This window comes from Leptopilina heterotoma, unplaced genomic scaffold (assembly GCF_015476425.1).
Source record: "Leptopilina heterotoma isolate Lh14 unplaced genomic scaffold, ASM1547642v1 Lhet_59, whole genome shotgun sequence".
In the NCBI taxonomy this organism is placed as follows: Eukaryota; Metazoa; Arthropoda; class Insecta; order Hymenoptera; family Figitidae; genus Leptopilina; species Leptopilina heterotoma.
The window spans coordinates 1,439,404-1,458,955 of NW_025111133.1; the positions used below are offsets into that span (position 1 = coordinate 1,439,404).

At 21.3% G+C, this 19,552-nt stretch overlaps 1 protein-coding gene across 1 annotated transcript; it reads left to right on the forward strand.

The window, feature by feature from the left end:
- Positions 1-43: 43 nt before the first annotated feature.
- On the forward strand, positions 44-19,335 carry LOC122509062 (sphingosine kinase 2-like). The gene is made up of 7 exons (XM_043622828.1): positions 44-1,227; positions 13,402-13,753; positions 15,583-15,954; positions 16,264-16,520; positions 16,628-16,726; positions 18,285-18,424; positions 18,836-19,335. Exons 1-7 carry the CDS (start codon positions 702-704, stop codon positions 19,022-19,024), a joined length of 1,935 nt encoding a protein of 644 aa, XP_043478763.1. The 5' UTR covers positions 44-701; the 3' UTR covers positions 19,025-19,335.
- Positions 19,336-19,552: the final 217 nt, after the last annotated feature.

Consider the following 19,552-nt stretch of genomic DNA (forward strand, 5'->3'; position numbering starts at 1 on the left):
TCTAATTGTCCACGAGGAATATTTTTTTAAAAAATGTCAGAATAGTTTATTTCACACAGTTGACATGAACGACATGACGATGGCGGACGCTTATAAACACAGAGATAAGAAGCACGTACAAGCAAAGAATTGAGTGAAGTGTAACTTGTTTTTATGTATTTCAATGAAGGGAAATAAATTATCCCCTAATTACCATTAATAAACTTTAAGTGTTAATAATATAATAATAATTCTTTCAATAATTCTTGGAGCCTTGCGCACAGAATCAAGCAGTGGCCGGGTTGCTCCTATTCGTGATGTTTGTATATAAAATGCGCCTGCCAAATGTGATAAATTAATTTTCAATCTCATCTTTCAGAAGAGAATGAATAAATACAAAAAAATCAATAAAACCTAAATGAAGTAATAACACAAAATAATAATAAATAAAATAACATAAATATTCGTGTAAATTTAAAATAAAATATAAAGTTTGATCAAAGTGTTGAGAAGAGGATTAAAATCCGTCCAATTGTTTACCTTTGGTTTACAATACAAATCAGAATTCAATTGCAAACAAAATACCCTCAATTGTTGATCGATAGAGGAAAAATGTTCTAAAAAAACCATTCGTTCAATCTCATCCATTTACCAAAGTCTTCTAGTTCGAAACAAAAATTTTTTTAATCCTAATAAATATTTTCTTCTTAAATAAATATATAATGGAAGAAGAACAACAAGTTCGTGTCACTTCATTTCTCGAAGAGACATTTTACATAACTTCAAAAAAAAATACAATCTATCGTGTTAGATTAACGGAAAAGGGTTTGAGTTTGAATAAAGAAAATAATGGTTTAACGAAAATTGAATTAATATCATTGTGCGATATTATTGGATGTCGATGTATGAGATCGAAGAAACAAAGTGCTGGAAGCTGTGCCTGTCGAGCATCAAAAAGTCAATTGAGACTCGTCGAATCAAATGAAGTGACACATTCATTCGATGAATATGATACTTCCGCTTATTTATATATTTATGCTTATACAATTAAAAAGGCGAGAGTTAAGGGTGCACGACGAAGGGAACGAACGACAATAACTCTTCGCTTTCGTAGCTTTGACAAATATGAGGATAATTTACGTGAAGCGAGCCGATGGAGATTGGCAATTAAGTGCCTCATTTCCAAAATTCCTGTACCAAAAATTCTCATGAGTCCAAGTCATGGAAATTTAGAATCGATAATCAGTGGTGAGAGATTTTTCCTTTTTATTTTACATTCTATTTTTTTTTTTGAACTATTTTTCTGCATTTTGTTTTTTTGTTTTTTGCTATTTTTACTATTTTTCTGTATTTTGTATTTTTTTCCTTCTTTTTAGCTGTCAACTTTTTTATTGTCGACACTTTTTACTATTTTTAATAGTCTTATTTTCTATTTTATAATTTACTTTATGATTAATGCCGTAATTTTACTTACTGCATTTTATTCGTAAAGTAGTAAATTTACTATTTTTTATTCAGAAAATAGTTGAATTTGTTTTCCTTTTTTTTAAGAGTAGGGGAAATAATTTTAAATCTGATAACATAATTATATGTTTGTTATGATTCAAGATAATTGTCAAGGTTTTTATTATGTTGAAAGATGTTTGCTCTAGTTTATTTTTCGGAGGTTTTAATCAGATTAATTTTCAATTTTACGTCGATAATATTCTTAAAGAATTCTTAAAGTATTTAAACAAAGGTGGAAATATATAAATTTTAATTAATAGGAAAATTTTTTATTAGTCTAATTTTTAATTAATTTTTCTATTTAGTATTTTTTAAATTTATTACTTTCGTTTTTCAACTTTTTGGCGTAAATTACTTATAGTTTAATATTTGTTTATTATTTGCATATTTTTTATTAATTTTTATAAATTTTTATTTTTTTTTCGTTATTTATTTTTATTAATTTTTGTTTTTTTCGGTTATTCATTTTTATTTATTATCATATACACTTAAATCACTTAATCATTTTTTTTATCTTTATAAATTCGATAATTTAATAATTTGTCATTTTTAATTTGTGAGCAGTTCAAAAATTGTAGTAAATCGATATTTAAAATTTTTTGTTAATAGTATTTTAATATTTTTGCCATTCAAATTTATATTTTAGTCTTTAAATCAGAATTTAATTAGACGTCAAAAGGAAAATTACTGAAGTAACTCTAATTCCTAACACTTAAACTATTATGTTTAATTTGTCAGTGGAGAAGTGAATTTAATACATTCACAATAACAATTCTTTTAATGCAACTTTTTTTAGTTCGAAGAATATAAAAATTAAATAATCAATAGAATTTTTCTGGTAAAAACTGAAAGTTATTTTTTATTTTTATAATGTGCAAAAATAACTATTGTCAAATCTTTAAAAAATTACTTTTTTTTTTATTTTTTTCTTAATTTTTTAAGATAATTCAATTTTTGCAAAACATAATTAAAAAAAATTTTTAAATAATCGGAAGTTTGGAAAAATTTTTAAGAAAATGAGTAATTATTTAAAGTGTTTTATAAAATTTATGAAAATCAAGTTTTAAAAAATTTTTATTGCAAATTTTGAAAATAATTAAATTCTCAAAATTTTTAATGAAACGACTTCAAATGAAAATTAATAGCTTCATAAATTATTAATATTAATTGCTTAATTATTAGCTTCATAAAATTTTATTAGAAAGTTTATAAAAAATAAGTGATTCTTATAATTTTTTTATAATTTTTTAAAAATGAATTAAAATTTTTTACAATTTTCCAAAATTTTTAATTAAAATTCTTTAAAAACTTGATTAGTTTCTTTGAATTATCCAAAAATTCTTTGGAAAAATTCAATTCTTTTCGAAAAGTTATGTAAAAATATTTTAAAAATACTAATTCTTAGAATTTTTTTATTAAAATGTTTTAAAATTCAATTTTCTTAAAAAAAAACATACATTTTAATTTTCAAAAAATCTCCTTTTGTAGAATTATCTTTAAAAATTTGCAGAATTAGTGTATTTTCATATTTGTAATTAAAATTCTTTAAAAACTTTTTACTTTTTATTATCACAAAAATTTAATTGTTTTCCTTTTTTTTTACTGAATTTCAATTATTTTCAATTTTTTTTTACTAAATTTTTATCTATATTATCTTTCAAAAATTATTTTAAAGTGGTTTTAAAAAATTAATTTTAAAAATTTCTTTACTATATTTTTATAGAAAATCAATTACTTTCCATATTTTCTGTTACAAATTCAATAGTTCATTTTGATAACATAAAAAAAATTGAATATTTTTATTTAAGTATTTGAATTCCAGAAGAACTTTCGGAAAATTATTCAAAATAATTGCTAATTGATTTAGAGAAGAAATTTTGTTACAAAATGTAGAAAATAATTGTTTTGGAAAAATTACAGTTGCAATTTTTAGAAATAATTAACTTTATTAGAAAGTTTTGAAATTGATATTGAATTGAAATTTATCGAAATTAGGGAAGTTTTGAATAATTGAATTTAGAAGTCAGTGAAAGGTTCGGGAAATATAAAATGAAATTTTTGTATGAATTATTTTTGAAAAATACTGACTTTTTCGACTTTTTTTCAATATTTAATCGAAAAAAGCGACTTTTTTTGTTCCTCAAAGTCGATTCAAGGTCTACAATTGAATTAAATTGCTGAGACAATATTTCGATAACTACATCAATACAAAAGAAATTCTCCGAAATTTTTCTTTTCTTTCCTTTTTAATAAAGTGTCCATAGTATTAAAAAAAAATGCAACCAGAAAAATTTTTTGTCTCAAATATTCACTACAATTTCAAATAATATTATTCCACACCTATTTTAAACGCAAATTGCACGTTTTATCCTCTCTCAAGTATAAGGAATTTCCGTTCGTGATTCTGTTTAAGGAAAAGTATATCCTATTAAAAATAATAGTATTTTCAACAATTTTGGTTTGAATATTTTCAAGGACTAGGAAAACAATTTTGGAGTGTCCTTTTCTCTCTCTCTCTATTTTTTTTTAATATACAAGGTTCATTGTCCTTGATCCATTCTCTTTTGTGACCAAAGATAAAATTTTTTTATTACATCATCGGAAAGAAAAAAAAATTCATCTCTCATTTTACATATATATTTAAATGTGTACCTGTCTCATATTCAAATTGCCTTTTAGTTTCGTTATTAATTTTTCGAACTTTGGATTGAGGATTTTGAACCTCCTGCAGATTATATATGACGTAAAATTTTTATTTTGCTTGATTATCTCATTATTACCTTTTGTGCAAATTATAATTAAGAATATTATTAATTTTCATTGTTATTATAATCAATTGATTTTTCGTTTTTCCTTATTTAGTCATTTTAACATTTTTTCGCTCCTCTGATAATAAACAAAAAATAATAAATGAATAAAAGCAAACAATAAATAAATAAAAACAAAAAATAGTAAATAAAAAATAATAAAAAAATAGATAATATTTTATTTAATAAAAGAAAGAAATAAATAATATTTAAAAGTATTTTTACAAGAGAATAGAGTATGAAAAATGCAATAAATAAATAAAAGCAAACAAGAAAAAGTAAATAAAAAATAATAAAACAATAAACAATATTTTTATTTAATAAAAGAAAGAAATTAATGTTTAAAAGTATGTACAAGAGAATAGAGTAGAAAAAAATGCAAGTTGGTCCAAAACGGAAAGTTATGAATAAAAAAAAAATTAAAATAATTGTCTTGGAAAAAACTCAAGATTGAGTTATATTACGGGAGAATGCATAATTATGTAATGGAACCATCGTTTCCATATTGTATATATCAAAGAGGAAGAGCAGCACGAAAAGCGATGATTAATATATTGAAGTTTGCATTTCTAAAGGAGGATTTACGCTTGAAACAATTCAATAATTTCATTTTTGTACTGTTAAGCATATTTAATAATAAAAAAAGGGAATTACGTCTCAATTTTCACTTAATCATTTTTTTCTATTTATCATTTAAAACAAAATAATTCCGTATTATATACGCATAAATTTTCCCCTTTTTCACTTTTACTTTCTTGTATATTATCCGCCTTTACTTTAAGTAGTTGCATTCCACTTTACAATCATACATGTCGACTGGACGTATTTTTCTTTTTTTTTGTATTTAGTCAACTTTCTAATATATGAAAAAGTCACTTGATTCAGAGATAAGATCATTTTAAATAGTTGCGATAAATGCAACTTTACTGTCAATCACATTTTATTTTTCAAATGTTTTGCAAAGACACGAAAATAAAAAACGATCCAAATTCAAGTTTTGAACGTTCAAAATGACCAAAATATTTTTTAACCAAAAAATTTTTTACTAAATTTTCTGTATTCAATTTTTTATAAATTACTGATTTTAATAAAAATTGAAAATTAACAGTTAGAAAAATAATTAATTTTATATTTGTTTATTTATTTTATTTTTTAATTTATTTATTATTTGTTTATTTACTTATTTTATTTCTTAATTTATGTTTTATTTGTTTATTTATTTTTTGTTTACTTATCCGTTTATTGTAATTAGACAAAATCTGTTTTAATTAACATTATAATAATAGGCAAAAAAAAAAAAAATTAAATTAACACTTCTAAGAGAAAGCAAAATTTGGAAAAAAATTTCAGATTAAAATAATCTTTTTTCTGAAAGTGTAACTTTAATCAGAACTTAGTTTTTTTTGAGAAATTCCTGAAAAAATGTAAACTAATTGAAGTTGAAGCAATTTTAGAGATTTGACGATTATTTTATGATTTTATTAAATTACATTTTTGCGTGCAGTGAATGAGGGTTTTTTTTTTTAAAGAAAAGAATAGTAAATTATTTTTAAATTTTGTTATTTTCCGTGTTAATCTGTAAATAATAACACAGAAAAAATGTTTAGAAGTTATTTTTCTCTGAAAAATGGTTTTTATAAAACTTTTTTCTCCAAAAGATAGTTTTTAGAAAACTTTTCGCTAAAAAAATAATTTTTCAACAACTTTTGTCTCGAAAAAATAGTTTTTAGAAAACTTTTCGCCAGAAAATAATTTTTCAACAACTTTTTTCGCTAATAAATAATTTATTAAAAAAAAATAGTTTTCACAAATCTTTTTTATTTTTAAAACTATTTTTTGGAAACAAAAGTCTTGAAAAAATAGTTTTTAGAAAAATTTTTTCTAGAAAATAATTTTTAGAAAACTTATTTCGCCAAAAAATAGTCTATATACAGAAAAAATATTTTCTTTTATTGTTTGAAAAATAGAGAATGAATGAAAAAAAATTTTTGATAGGTATACTCAGTGTATTTTAAAGGGCATATTGTTAATATTGCAATTTTATAAAAGTCAATGACACTAAAAATTTCTTGGCAGACAATCTCGAGAGGTTCATTTTCATTGCACAATGTAGACTTGTATATTAACCTCGCACGACCTTAGTCAACGTTTTACTTGGCCAATTTGTATATCGATCTTTGTGATTTAAGCCGTCTTCGTTTAAGAACATTGCTCTATAATAAAAGACGAGCATATAGATTAACATCTATGAGGTTTCTAAAAAAAAAATGAACGGAAAAAGCCTTCAACCATTCATTTAGTTAATAAAAAAAGAATTTTATCATCCATCAAAATCTCGACGCGCGTTTATTGCACATTTTTATATTCTATATGCGCGAGAGAGTCTCTTTTTTTAAAAAATCCTTTTATCCCCAATGTCCAATTTTAAGAGATGAATAATAACATTTTTTTTTTAAATTAAAGTTTTATTAAAAAATAATTTTTTCATTCAATTCAAAAAAAAAAAATTTAATTTCAAAATCAAGGTTTTCAACTAAACTTTTTGAAAATTTTAATTCATGCGAAGAAATTAAAAATAATTAAATATTTATTTATAAAATCATTAAAGGTTTTTAGATAAGCAATCTTAAAGTTTTACATTTAATTTTTGCTTCTAAAAATTCTTTTTTTATTTCTTTTCATAATTGAATTTGTATTTAACTGCATTTTTGTATTTGAATTGAATGTATTTTTCGAATTTAATTATTCTCGACATTATTTTAATTTTGAATTGAATGGATTTTTTAAATTCAATGTTTCTAAATTTGAATTGAATAAATTTTTTCAATTAAATTTTTCTAAATTTGAATTGAATTTCAAATTAAATTATTTTGATTTTAAATTGAATTTTTTGTATTTGAATTGAATGCATTTTTTAAATTAAATTATTTTGAATTTGAATTTTTTTAAATTTGAATTGAATGAATTTTTCAAATTAAATTATTTTGAATTTTTTGAATTAGAATTGAATGAATTTTTCTACTTCAATTATTTTAATTTTGAATTGAATTTTTCTTGTTTGAATTGAATGAATTTTTTAAATTAAATTATTCTGAATTTGAATTAAATTTTTTTAATTTGAATTGCATGAATTTTTCAAATTAAATTATTTTGAATTTTTTGAATTAGAATTAAATGAATTTTTCTACTTCAATTATTTTAATTTTGAATTTAATTTTTCTTGTTTGAATTGAATGAATTTTTTAAATTAAATTATTCTGAATTTGAATTTAATTTTTTTAATTTGAATTTGAATGAATTTTTCAAATTAAATTATTTTGAATTTGAATTAAATACATTTTTTAAATTTGAATTAAATGATTTTGTCAAATTAAATTATTTTAAATTTGAATTTGAATTGAATTTTTTGAATTAGAATTGAATGAATTTTTCTACTTCAATTATTTTGATTTTGAATTGGATTTTACTAAATTTGAATTGAATGAATTTTATTAATTGAATTATTTTGAACTTGAATTGAATTTTTTCAATTTGAATTAAATGAGTTTTTAAAATTTAACTATTTTGAATTTGAATTTAATGAATTTTTCAAATTAAATTATTTTGATTTTGAATTGAATTTTTTGAATTTGAATTGAATTTTTTGAATTTTAATTGAAAATGGAAATTTAAAGATGAAAAACTCTTGAATTTTGTTCTGCAGTAATCAGGAAAAACAAAATAAAAAGGTTAATAAATAAAAAAGCTTATAAGTAAAATTTTTTTTAGTTTTGATACATTTTAATTTATAACATAATATTATTATTATTATTGTGTATAATAATCGTCGTATATAAATTAATATTGAAATCTCTAATAATAAATAAATTTTTTTTTAAAGAAATAAATGAAATTAAGAAATGAAAATGAATGAAATTAGCGTTGGAGAATTATTGCAGTTTGGGTTGTAATTGATTGAAACGTTACCATAAATGTGGTGACGTTTATAATAGAAGCAATATGATGTAATCAAGAAACATCATTTTGTTATACAACAAATGAACCTTCAACATATGTGCGGCTTATTTTCTTAAAACAATATCGACTACACTGTCAAGTATACTTTGAATAAATTTTTTATCATTGCATCATTATCGCGTATTGAATATTAGCATAATTAATTTAAGAAAAACAGTTTTTAATTATAATATATATATATATATACGTATATAGCGCACGTCACACTTAATTACATACAGAATAAATAGACGCATCAAATAGTTAAATTCGATTTGAATTTTATAAATATTAAATAAAAACAGCAGTATGACTATTCAAAGCATTTGTTCTAAAACTGTGACGTCATAATAGTTCAAATTTTCCTAAAAATTTTTTACACATTTCCTTTCTCTTTTCATTTATCTAAAGTTCGGAAAAAAAATTTTTTTCAATTCAGATGCGGAAATTATTTTCAATGGATTTATTAATTATTTTATTCTTTCATTTTTGAAATATATATATATAAATATTTATGAATTTTTTACAAATGAGTTTTGTTGTCCTTTTTTTTAATTTGAATTTCTTATGATGTAGGAAATTGAAAATAGAATAATAATATTCTATTTTATTTTTTTATTTTAAATATTGAACTTTGAGAGAATAGTATTTTTTTGCCTTTGAAGAAAAGTGTATTGATGTTTTTATTTTCTCATTAATTAATTTTAAAAAATAGGAATTACAAAGATTCTATTAATTGAAATAGCCTTGGTAATTCGTAAAGAGAATATTGACTTTTATTGTCAAGTAAAATATTTCGTCCGACCTTTCAATTTATAGTTAATTCGTTCCCACCCGATACTATATGTAGATCATTATGCATATTGACTTTTACACAATTGATTCATTAAAACCTGTCTCTTGATTGACGGTCTGATAAATCTTATGTGAAATTTTCATTCAATTTTTCTGCAGTTGCAAAATTGTTTTTTCCTATTTTTAGCTGTTTTTATTTTATTTTTGTATTTTTTAATTATTTTATTTGTTAGATATTATTTTTTATTTTTATTTACGTGGGCGACTTTCGCAACGTTTATGAATTTATAATCAACGATTGGAAGAAAAAAAATACTTTTTTATGCAAAAAAAATAATATTTTTTGTTTCTGATTTTTTTATTACAATGTAGGTAATTAAATATAATAGAAAATATGATTTAATAAAAATAATAATAAAAAATAACAAATAAAAATAAATATCGCATTAAAATATGTAATAATTTATAATATTTTCTTTTTTGTTTACTTATTAGCAAAAAAATTATTTTTATTTATTTTATGAACAAAGAATACAAATAATAATAAAATTAATGCTGATTAACAAAGAATGGTTTTTAACTTAATATAGTGAAACTCTGTTAATTTGTATAGCAAAAAATGTTTTTCAATATTTTGTAATTAAAATTTTTTAGACTCTAAAGTTCATAGTGATTGGCATTTACTGCTATGGAAAAAATGGATATTTATTGCAAAAAGTAAAAAACGTTAAAGATTCAGGAGTCAATGATTAGAAAAACGAGTACATTTTTTTTTATTATTATTATAAAATCAAGGCAGTCAAGAGAGAAAGATCAATCAATTATTACCATTTCTGATTAAGTCAATAAAAAATATATTTTTCGAGAAAATACTTTTTTTACTCATGTGATTAATAAATTGAAATTGTGACATAACTTTTTAGTAATATTTTGTTTATTTTTTATTTAAAATAAAAATTTTGAATTTAAATTTGCGCTTTTATTTTTTACTTTAGTTTTTTATAATCTATTTTCTATTATTTTTTTGATTACTATTATCTTCTAAATCCCTTATTTTGTTTTATTATCTACTATTTTTTAAAAGTCATTTTTTATTTTTCTATTTTATTTTGAATAAGAAAAATTTCTATTATTTGAGATGAGAGGAAAAAAAAAATTTTTTTTATTTTAATTGTTGAATTTTTGTTTACAATAATATACACCTGGCAAACAAGCTGTGGATGTATGAAAAGAGACTAATAAAACACAGACAGAATAGGTACATTCACCCATAATAAGTGCCCTAGTTTTTAACACCATTGGCCACAGAAAGGCTTGACTAAAATGCTCTTGAATATTTATAATAGATTTTTTTCGTTTGCCTATATTACACAACTTACTTTCAATGCAAAAAAAAAAAATTGTTAAAAAATTTCCAAAAAAAGGAAGAATTAAAAAAAAAAACTGTTGAAAATTTTCAGAAAAAGGAAAAATTAAGAAAAAACTATTAAAAATGTTTAAAAAAAGGAAAAATTAAAACAAACTGTTAAAATGTTCAAAAAAAGGAAAATTGAAAAAAATTATTCGTTTGAAGAATAGAATAGAAAAAGAAAATTTATTCGTCTTTTCGTTTTCTTTTTTATTAACAAGTCATTTTCACTCTTTCTATGAATTAGAATTACAATCAGGGAATTTTATAGTTGAAAATAAATTTTTTTTAAATTCTCCTTTCGCTTTTAAAAAAAGTTGGAATGGAAAACTTTTTGTTGCGAATGTCGATGAAAAATAAGAAGCTTGTAATTTTTTTTTAGCTAAAGAAAAAGCAGCTGCAATCTTAGAACCCTTTTTGCAGTCTAGAAATTTAAATTAGAATTCACCTGCCTCTTGAGGGCTTCGTTAGTCTCAATCTGAGGTGCATGTAGAATATATATAAAGTTGCGAAAAAAATTTGCAATCAGAACAAATTTTTTTTAGAATATTTCGACTATATTAGAAAAAAAGTTTATTTTTATTTTTTTTTATTATTATTTAATTTTTTATTGATTTATTTGTTATTTATTTATTTAATATTTATTTATTTATTATATTTGTTATTATTATTAATTTTTTATTGATTTATTTGTTATTTATTATTTTTTATTAATATTTTTTTTCTTTTTTTTTCTTTTTTTTATTTTATTTATATTTTTCCGTAAAGTAATTAATTTACTTATTTCGAATATATTTTTTGACAACAAAATGAAATCATTCTAAACCGAAAGAAATTGACTATTAATAAATATTTTTTACACTATAGGAAATAAAGAAATGTTGGGAAAAAAAATTTAAATAAATTTGTTGATTTTTATTACTTTTCATAATTATCTCTTATATTTAAATTGAAAATTGGTTTGTTTACATTTTAAGTAATTGTTCGGGTATAAAATATTCAGAATTATTATAATCAGTTGAGTAATGTAGTCAATGAAAATAAGTTTTTTCATATTTATTCAAATGTTCATGAAATTCACTTTTTGTTTATAAAGTGTATACAAATTTTTTGTCGGTAGAAATTTATCACAAAAACAACTATAATTGGCAATTAGATGCCATTTTTTTTATTTTTTATTTTTATTGTTAAGAGAAAATTATTTGCATTATGACGAATACGAAAAATAAAAAAATGAAAATACTGTTTTAGGTAAATAATTTTTGAAAATAGTCTTTATATAATTTTTTAATTTTTAAAAAATTTATAAAGTATAGTTTTCGAAATAAATTTTTGAAATATAAATTGAAAATAATATAAATTGAAAAATTTAAATTAGAAAAATAATATAAATTGAATAATTTAATTAGTTTCATTTAATTAACATCAAAAATTAAAAATACGCGTTTTTTTAACTTTGGTTTTATATTTATTTTCTTGAAATTCAAAATAATTTAAACGAACAAATTTTAGAAATTGTTCTTTTTTTGGAATTTAATCAGCATTCTTTTAAAAATAATTTAAATGACAAATGCAATTCCACTTGACTTTTAATCTGACGAATGATTCATACACACATGTTTGTATAAAATACGTATACAAACCATTACCCTTCATACTGAGAAAAACTATAATAATTTTTCCTTATTTTGTTATCCTACTTAAATTTTTCTCTTGTTTTTCATTTTCAAAAAATATTTCCTCACAGATAAATTTTAAAACCAACGAAAATATTTTCAAAATTTTATTTTAAAAAAAAGGGAATTGTTTAAGATAAAAATAAAAATGTTTCTCCAATGTTTTCATTTTTACCAACAGTTTTAAATTTATTCGCTTTTTTTGTTATTGTAGAAAATTATTTATCTTATCTTTTTTTAATAGAGAAACTATTTTGTACGTTTGAAGTAACTTTACTAAATTTAAGATATGCAAACGCAATTTTTTTTCTTTCTTTTAAAAGAAAATTGAAGAATCGCCAAAAAAGAAATTACAAAGTAAATTAAAAAAAAGGAAAAAAATTTTTATTACGAAAATATAAAATGTAATTATAGAGTAAATTAAATAATTTACAATTTTCTGATAATTTATGATTGAATTTAATCGAAGATTGACAACTCAGGATTTTAAATATCAAATAATGAAAAAAGCATTGGTAAATTTTTTTTGGCTACGATCCAGTCAGCGCAGCGTCAGAGCCAAAAACTGTTGCGAATTGCTAATTGAATATTTAATCTGCTTGTTGGAATATTCCATATTAAATTTTCTCGGAAAATTTATTTACCTTTTTTTTCTACTTTATTTCAATATTTTTAAGAGAGTCGGGAATGAAAAGTGAAAGAAAATGAAAATAGAAAATTAATTTTTTAGTAAAATATATTTTATTAAAATATTTCGATAAAAAATAAACAAATTTTTATAGCTGAGTTTTTTTTTAAATAAAAAACATTTCCGTATTTTTTTCTATCTAAGATGATTCAATGAGAAAAATGTTTTCTTGTACATAGGGGAATAACACAAAATGACTAACAGCAAATTTTTCCTCATTCGAAATTGGTCTCATTATAAATTCTGATTTTTATTGAACCACAAATAAATTGACTACAATTATTTTCAATGAAAATTGAAAAATTAGGTCTGAATTCATTTTTAGAATATGTTTTTATTGTTTTTAATTTAATAAAATTGTTTAACGGAAAATTAGGTACTTAATGTGAAAATATTCATTTTTTTGGAAGAAAATCAAAAAAGTTTGCAAATTTATTTTTAATTAAAATTTTTAATACAATTTTTAAAAAATTGTATGTAAAAAAAGATTTAACAAATTATTAATTAATTATATAAATAAATATTAATTGAAATTTTTTTTTGCAGCGTGTCCATGTGAGCAGAGAAAAATGCTGGTTCTACTTAATCCAAAATCAGGACCCGGAAGAGGGAGAGAAATGTTCCAAAGGAGAATTCATCCAATTCTTTTGGAAGCAGAAAAACCGTACGAGGTGCACATTACAAAATATTCGAATTATGCGAGAGATTTTGTTAGAAGCAAGGACATTTATCAATGGAGTTGCCTGTTGATGGTAGGCGGAGATGGTATAATATTCGAAGTAATTAATGGCTTATTACAAAGGCCAGATTGGGAGAAAGCTTTAAAGGAATTACCGCTTGGCATTATTCCATGCGGTTCTGGAAATGGTTTGGCCAAGTCTATCGCCTACTCTAGACAGTGAGTTTTTTTTCTCCTAAAACTAATTTGCCTCGTTATCAAAAAAAAGAAAAAATTCGCTTTTTTTATTTCCTTTAATTCAATTATTTTCATTACAATTTTAATACAATTTATTTAAAAAATACAATTATTTTTAAAAATATTAATTACATTCGATAATTTTCAAGAATTTTAATATAAATACAATTATTTTCAACAATTTTGATGAAATTCCTTTTCAAAAATCATTATTTTCAAAATATTTATTAAAATTCCTTCAAAAAAATGCAATTATTTTCATAAATAATAAAATGGTTTGGAGGAATTCAATTATTTTCAATACAATTTTAATAAAATTCTTCGAAAGAATACAATTATTTATTAAAATATTATTTAAATTACATTATTTTCAAGAGTTTTAATAAAAATTCAATTATTTTCAAAATTTTCAGTAAAAATTATTTTTAAAAAATTCCTTTATTTCCAAAAAAAATTGAAATAAATTATTCAAAACAATTTAATTATTTTAAAGAATTTTAATAAAAATCTTGCCAAGAATTAAATTATTTTCAACACAATTTTAATTACATTTTCTCGAAAAAATTCAATTATTAAAAAAATTTTTGATAAAATTCTTGAAATGAATTCAATTATTTTCAAATTTTTTGATAAATACTTTGCAAGAATTCAATAATTTTAAGTACATCGAAAATGTTGTTATTTCTGAAAATAATTGAATTCTTGAATAGAATTTTATTAACACTTTTTTAAATAATTGAATCCCTGCGAAAAGATTTATTATTTCTACAAATAACTGAATTTTTGCAAAATTTTAAAAAATAAGTAAATTTTTGAGAAGAATTTTATTAAAATTGTATTTAAAATAATTGAATTCCTGTGAAAAATTTACTATTTATTGATATTATTGAATTCTTTCGAAGTATTTAAAAAAAATTTTTTTAAATTTTTAAATAATTTAATTTTCCCTGGAATGCAATTAAAATTGTATTTAAAATAATTGAATTCCAGCGAAAATTTCATTATTTTTAAAAATAATTGAATTCTTGAATTGGATTTTATTAAAAAAGTTTTTTAAGTAATTGAATTTGTGTGAAAAATTCAATTATTATTTTTAAAAATAATTGAATTCTTGAATTGGATTTTATTAAAAAAGTTTTTTAAGTAATTGAATTTGTGTGAAAAATTCAATTATTTTTTTTAAATAATTGGATTTTCTCGAAGAATTTTTACAAGATTATTAAAAATAATTGAAATTTTCGAAAAAATTAATTAAAATTGTATTGAAAATAATTGAAATCCTGATAAGAGTTTTATTAAAATTGTATTGAAAATAATTGAAATCCTGATAAGAATTTTTTTATTTAATATATAAAAATAATATAATTTTTTACAAAGATTTTTATTATTTATAAATTGACTAGAGAATTTTATTATAATTATTGAAAATAATTGAATTCTTCATAAAATTCAATTATTTTCAAATTTTTTTATAAAGTTTTTACAAGAATTAAAAGATTTTCACTTACATTAATTTTAAAATTTGAAACATTTAAAAAGAAAAATTATTTAAAAAGTTGGGAAACTAAAAAGCAAACAGTAACTAACTTTAAACTGTGAACAGTTTACCGGAATACAACGATTATTAATATAGATTTTATGAAATTTCAATTTTGAAAGAATTTAATCCGAAATTTTAATAAACTTAGATTTTCGATGAAAAATCTTAATTAAATTCAAATTTATCTGAAATTAGATAAATTTTTAAATATTTAATTAATTTTTCAAATAATAGATTTATTTACCGAGTGATATTTTTTTTAATTTTTCAGAGAACCGTACAATAGTAATCCAATGCTGATCAGCGCTTTGGCAGTTGTCAAATCGAAACAGACGTCGATGGATTTGGTTCGTGTTGAAACGAAAAATCACATTTTGTATTCATTCTTGTCAGTTGGTTGGGGACTTTTGGCCGATATTGACATCGAAAGTGAACATCTTCGGGCAATTGGTGGCCAAAGATTTGTCGTTTGGAGCATCGCTCGATTAATTGGTCTTCGCACTTATAAAGGCACAGTGTCCTATCTGCCGTACGATAAGGTGCCTATTGTCGAAAATATCAACAATGGCAATATTTATTGCAAGGATCAAACCAACGATATCAAGATCCCTCACTCAAAGAGCTTTGGCGATGAATTGGATCGGTAATTTTTTGTTTACAATCTTATTTTCCAACTAAAAATTAACTTTTTGTTTAATTTCCTCCTTTTCTCAATGGAAAAGAATAAATAGAAATAATAATAGAAATAAATATCATTTTAATTATAGGAAAGGAATTTATCATTCGGTATTAATTATATTAAAGGTGGAAGAAGTTAACAATCTCTCCGAATCTTTAAATATAATTTTGTTTCTTTAAATTTAAATTTTTTGAAATTTAAAAGAAAAGAATTAATTTTACATTCTGAAAATTACAAATTATCGTTAAAAATTCGTTTCTCAATTGATTATAGATTTGGAGGTATAAGAGAATCGAAAAGTTATCATGACGCTCTCGACGGCGGGGCAAATGGATTGGCGGATGTTTTAAATAATTGCAATGAAAATGAAATACTGTCTGACAGCATTGAGCTAGAAACTGAAACTCAAACGCAAACTCGACACCGATTAGATAGTTTTTATTCTGCAACTTCTGTCAAGTCGACGTATTTTAGTACCGGATCTATTTCCAGTTATCACAGTATGGACGATCTTGAAATTCTTGAGAAAGGTATGAATTTCTCGAGATATTTTCAAATGCTATGTGTACATAAGTATAGTGTGGAAAAAGAAAAATTGCAAATATTTCTTTAAACTTGTCTACATACTTGTTTTCAGAAGGAGAGAATGCTACTAATGAGAATGTCACCTACGGTCCTGCTTCCTCATTGCCAGCACTTACGGCTCCGGTTCCTAATACTTGGACACAAGTTCACGGTTCGAAAAACTTGATACATAATTATTCACTTTCATTTTAATTATTATTTTATTGGTGTTTTGTTTCATTACTAAAACTTATTTCTTTATATACGTTTAACTGAAATATCTTCTTTGTATTTTTAATTTATATGTTTTTTTATATTTTTAATTTGTCTTTTATATTTTTAATTTATCTTTTTATATTTTTAGTTTAAACATCTTTTTGATATTTTTATATTAAATCCATTTTTTTGTTTTTTCAATCTAAACTTTATACTAACTTAAAAATATTTTTTAATTTTTAATTTAATATTTCGTAATTTTAACACATAATTCATATTTTATGTAGCTTTCAATATTATTTGTCCCTTATTTCAGGGATTACAGACTGTGACCTTTTCACTATTTTGCACCTTTTTTTTTAAATTTTGGCACCTATTTTATAAATTTTTAAAATATTTTCAATCAAAAATAGTAATTTTTTATTAATTTCTATTTCAATAAATCTTAATTTTAATTCGTTAAAATTAGTTGCTGTTTGCTTTTTTGTTTCATAACTTTTTAAATGTTTTCAATTTTAAAATTATTGTACAGAAAATCATTGAATTCTTGCAAAGTATTTATCAAAAAATTCGAAAATAATTGAATTCCTTCGAAGAATTTTATTATTTATGAAAATAATTGAATTCTTTCGAGAAAATGTAATTAAAATTGTATTGAAAATAATTTAATTCTTGCAAGATTTTTATTGAAATTCTTTAAAACAATTAAATTGTTTTGAAGAATTAATTTCAATTTTCTTGCAAATAATGGAGTTTTTTTTTAAATAATGGAAATATGTTATTATTTATGAAAATAATAGAATTCCTTAGATTCTTAGAAGAATTTTCTTATTTATGAAAATAATTGAATTCTTGCCGAGGATTTTACAATTCATAAAAATAATTAAATGGTTTCTAAGACTTTTATATGAATTTTTAAAATAATTGAATTTTTCGAAGGAATTTTAAAAACAATTTTGAAAATAATCTTGAAAATATAAAATTTTTTAATTTACAAAATAATAATAAATAAATATTTATTTTGCAATGAAATATAAAAATTGAAAGTAAATAAAAGTAAAAAGCTCTAAAGTAAATATTTGCATTAAAATAAATATGTTATGCTAAAGTAAACAATTTGCAAACAAATAAATATTTATTTTGTATTAAAATAAAAAATTCAAGCTTAAATAAACAATTTACAAACAAATAGATATTTATTTCCATTGAAATGAACAATTTACAAAGTTTCAAATTTTTTAAAGTTAAAAGAACTGTTAAATGTTCAATATTAATGAAAAATTATTAATAAAAATGTTAATAAATACAAATTACTTATTTTGCATACTACTTTATTTTACATAATTTTTTTGTCACCTATTTTTGCAAAATAATTCACCTATTCATCGATTTTAAAGAAAAAAACAATCCGTAATCCCTGTTATTTAAATAACAAATAAAAAAATTTTTATTGCTTGATTCAATGTAGAGTTGCGGCTTATTTGATTTTAATACGATAAACTTTTTTATTAAAGGAGAATTCGTTATGGTTCACGCTTCCTATCAGTCACACTTGGGTCAAGATTGCATTTTCGCTCCGCACGCGCGACTCGCCGATGGAATTATTTGGCTTCTAATTATTAAAGCTGGAATTTCCAGATCGCAATTATTTCAGGTAAAGTTCATCTTTATTTCATTAATATTTAGATGAAAAACACAAAAAAAAATCATGAATAGTCATTCATGAATTAGAAAAATATTTTTTGTTTACCTAATTAACATTTAAACGATTTAAACGTTACAAACGTTTTTCTTCCTTTAGAAAAATGAACATTTTCGTTAAATTCCAAACTTTATTAATATTCATAAAGAAAAATTATTTTTTAACAATTGTAATTCATATTTTAATTTCGTTTAAAATCATTCTTCATTATTTCATAGAAAAAAGAAAGATTTTCATCTACAAAAAATAGTGATTTGTATTTTTAACTAACAATAACAGAACTTAGATTTCACTAACTTCTTTTTTAATTTTTTTTTTTAATGAACATACATTTTTTGAAAATGAATGAAGAATATTTTACAGTTTCTATTGGGTATGAGTACTGGCAGTCATTTATCTGTTCCTGGAGTCGAAATGATTCCCGTAAAAGCCTTCCGAATAGAACCAGCTGAAAGTGTAAACGGCTACTTGACAGTGGATGGCGAAAATGTTGATTATGGAACGATTCAAGCTGAAATATTTCCCTCCTTAGCAACGGTCATGTGTCCTTGACAAACTTTTTGAATAACAAAGTTTTCCTGTTTTTTTTTAAAGGAAACTTTTTCATTTGAAAAAGAAAATGATTCTATTTCCTAAACTAAATAGAATTCTCGATTTAATCGATATGAAAAAAAATTCGATAGAATCAATTGTAGAAAAAGACTTAAACTTATGAAGCTCAAGTTTGCATCGTTTAAAAAGCAAAACGGAAAAAAATTAGCAGTAGAAAAGTTAAAAAAAATAAAATATTAAAAAAGAAAATTAAATTAATGGAAAAAGTAATGAAAGTTAAAAAAAGAAATTAACAAATTTTATACAATTTCGCTGCAATTTTTTTACAATAGTCGAAAATATTTCTTTTAATTTTAATTATAATAATTTAATAAAATTTTAGTGAAATTTCAAATATTTTGAAATATTTTTGAACATTTTTAAACGATATTTGAATCGTTATTATTATATTGTAAATTAGCATTGTATAACAATGTTAGTTTTTATTGCAATTAAAATTATTTTATTTTTATTAAAGTTTACATGTTA

Excerpts from the sequence above, each read along its gene's own strand:
- LOC122509062 (XM_043622828.1), top strand. The coding sequence starts at position 702 with ATGGAAGAAGAACAACAAGTTCGTGTCACTTCATTTCTCGAAGAGACA. Across the intron at positions 1,228-13,401 it reads TTTAGAATCGATAATCAGTG|CGTGTCCATGTGAGCAGAGA; the intron begins GTGAGAGATTTT and ends TTTTTTTTGCAG. Across the intron at positions 16,521-16,627 it reads TCTTGAAATTCTTGAGAAAG|AAGGAGAGAATGCTACTAAT; the intron begins GTATGAATTTCT and ends ACTTGTTTTCAG.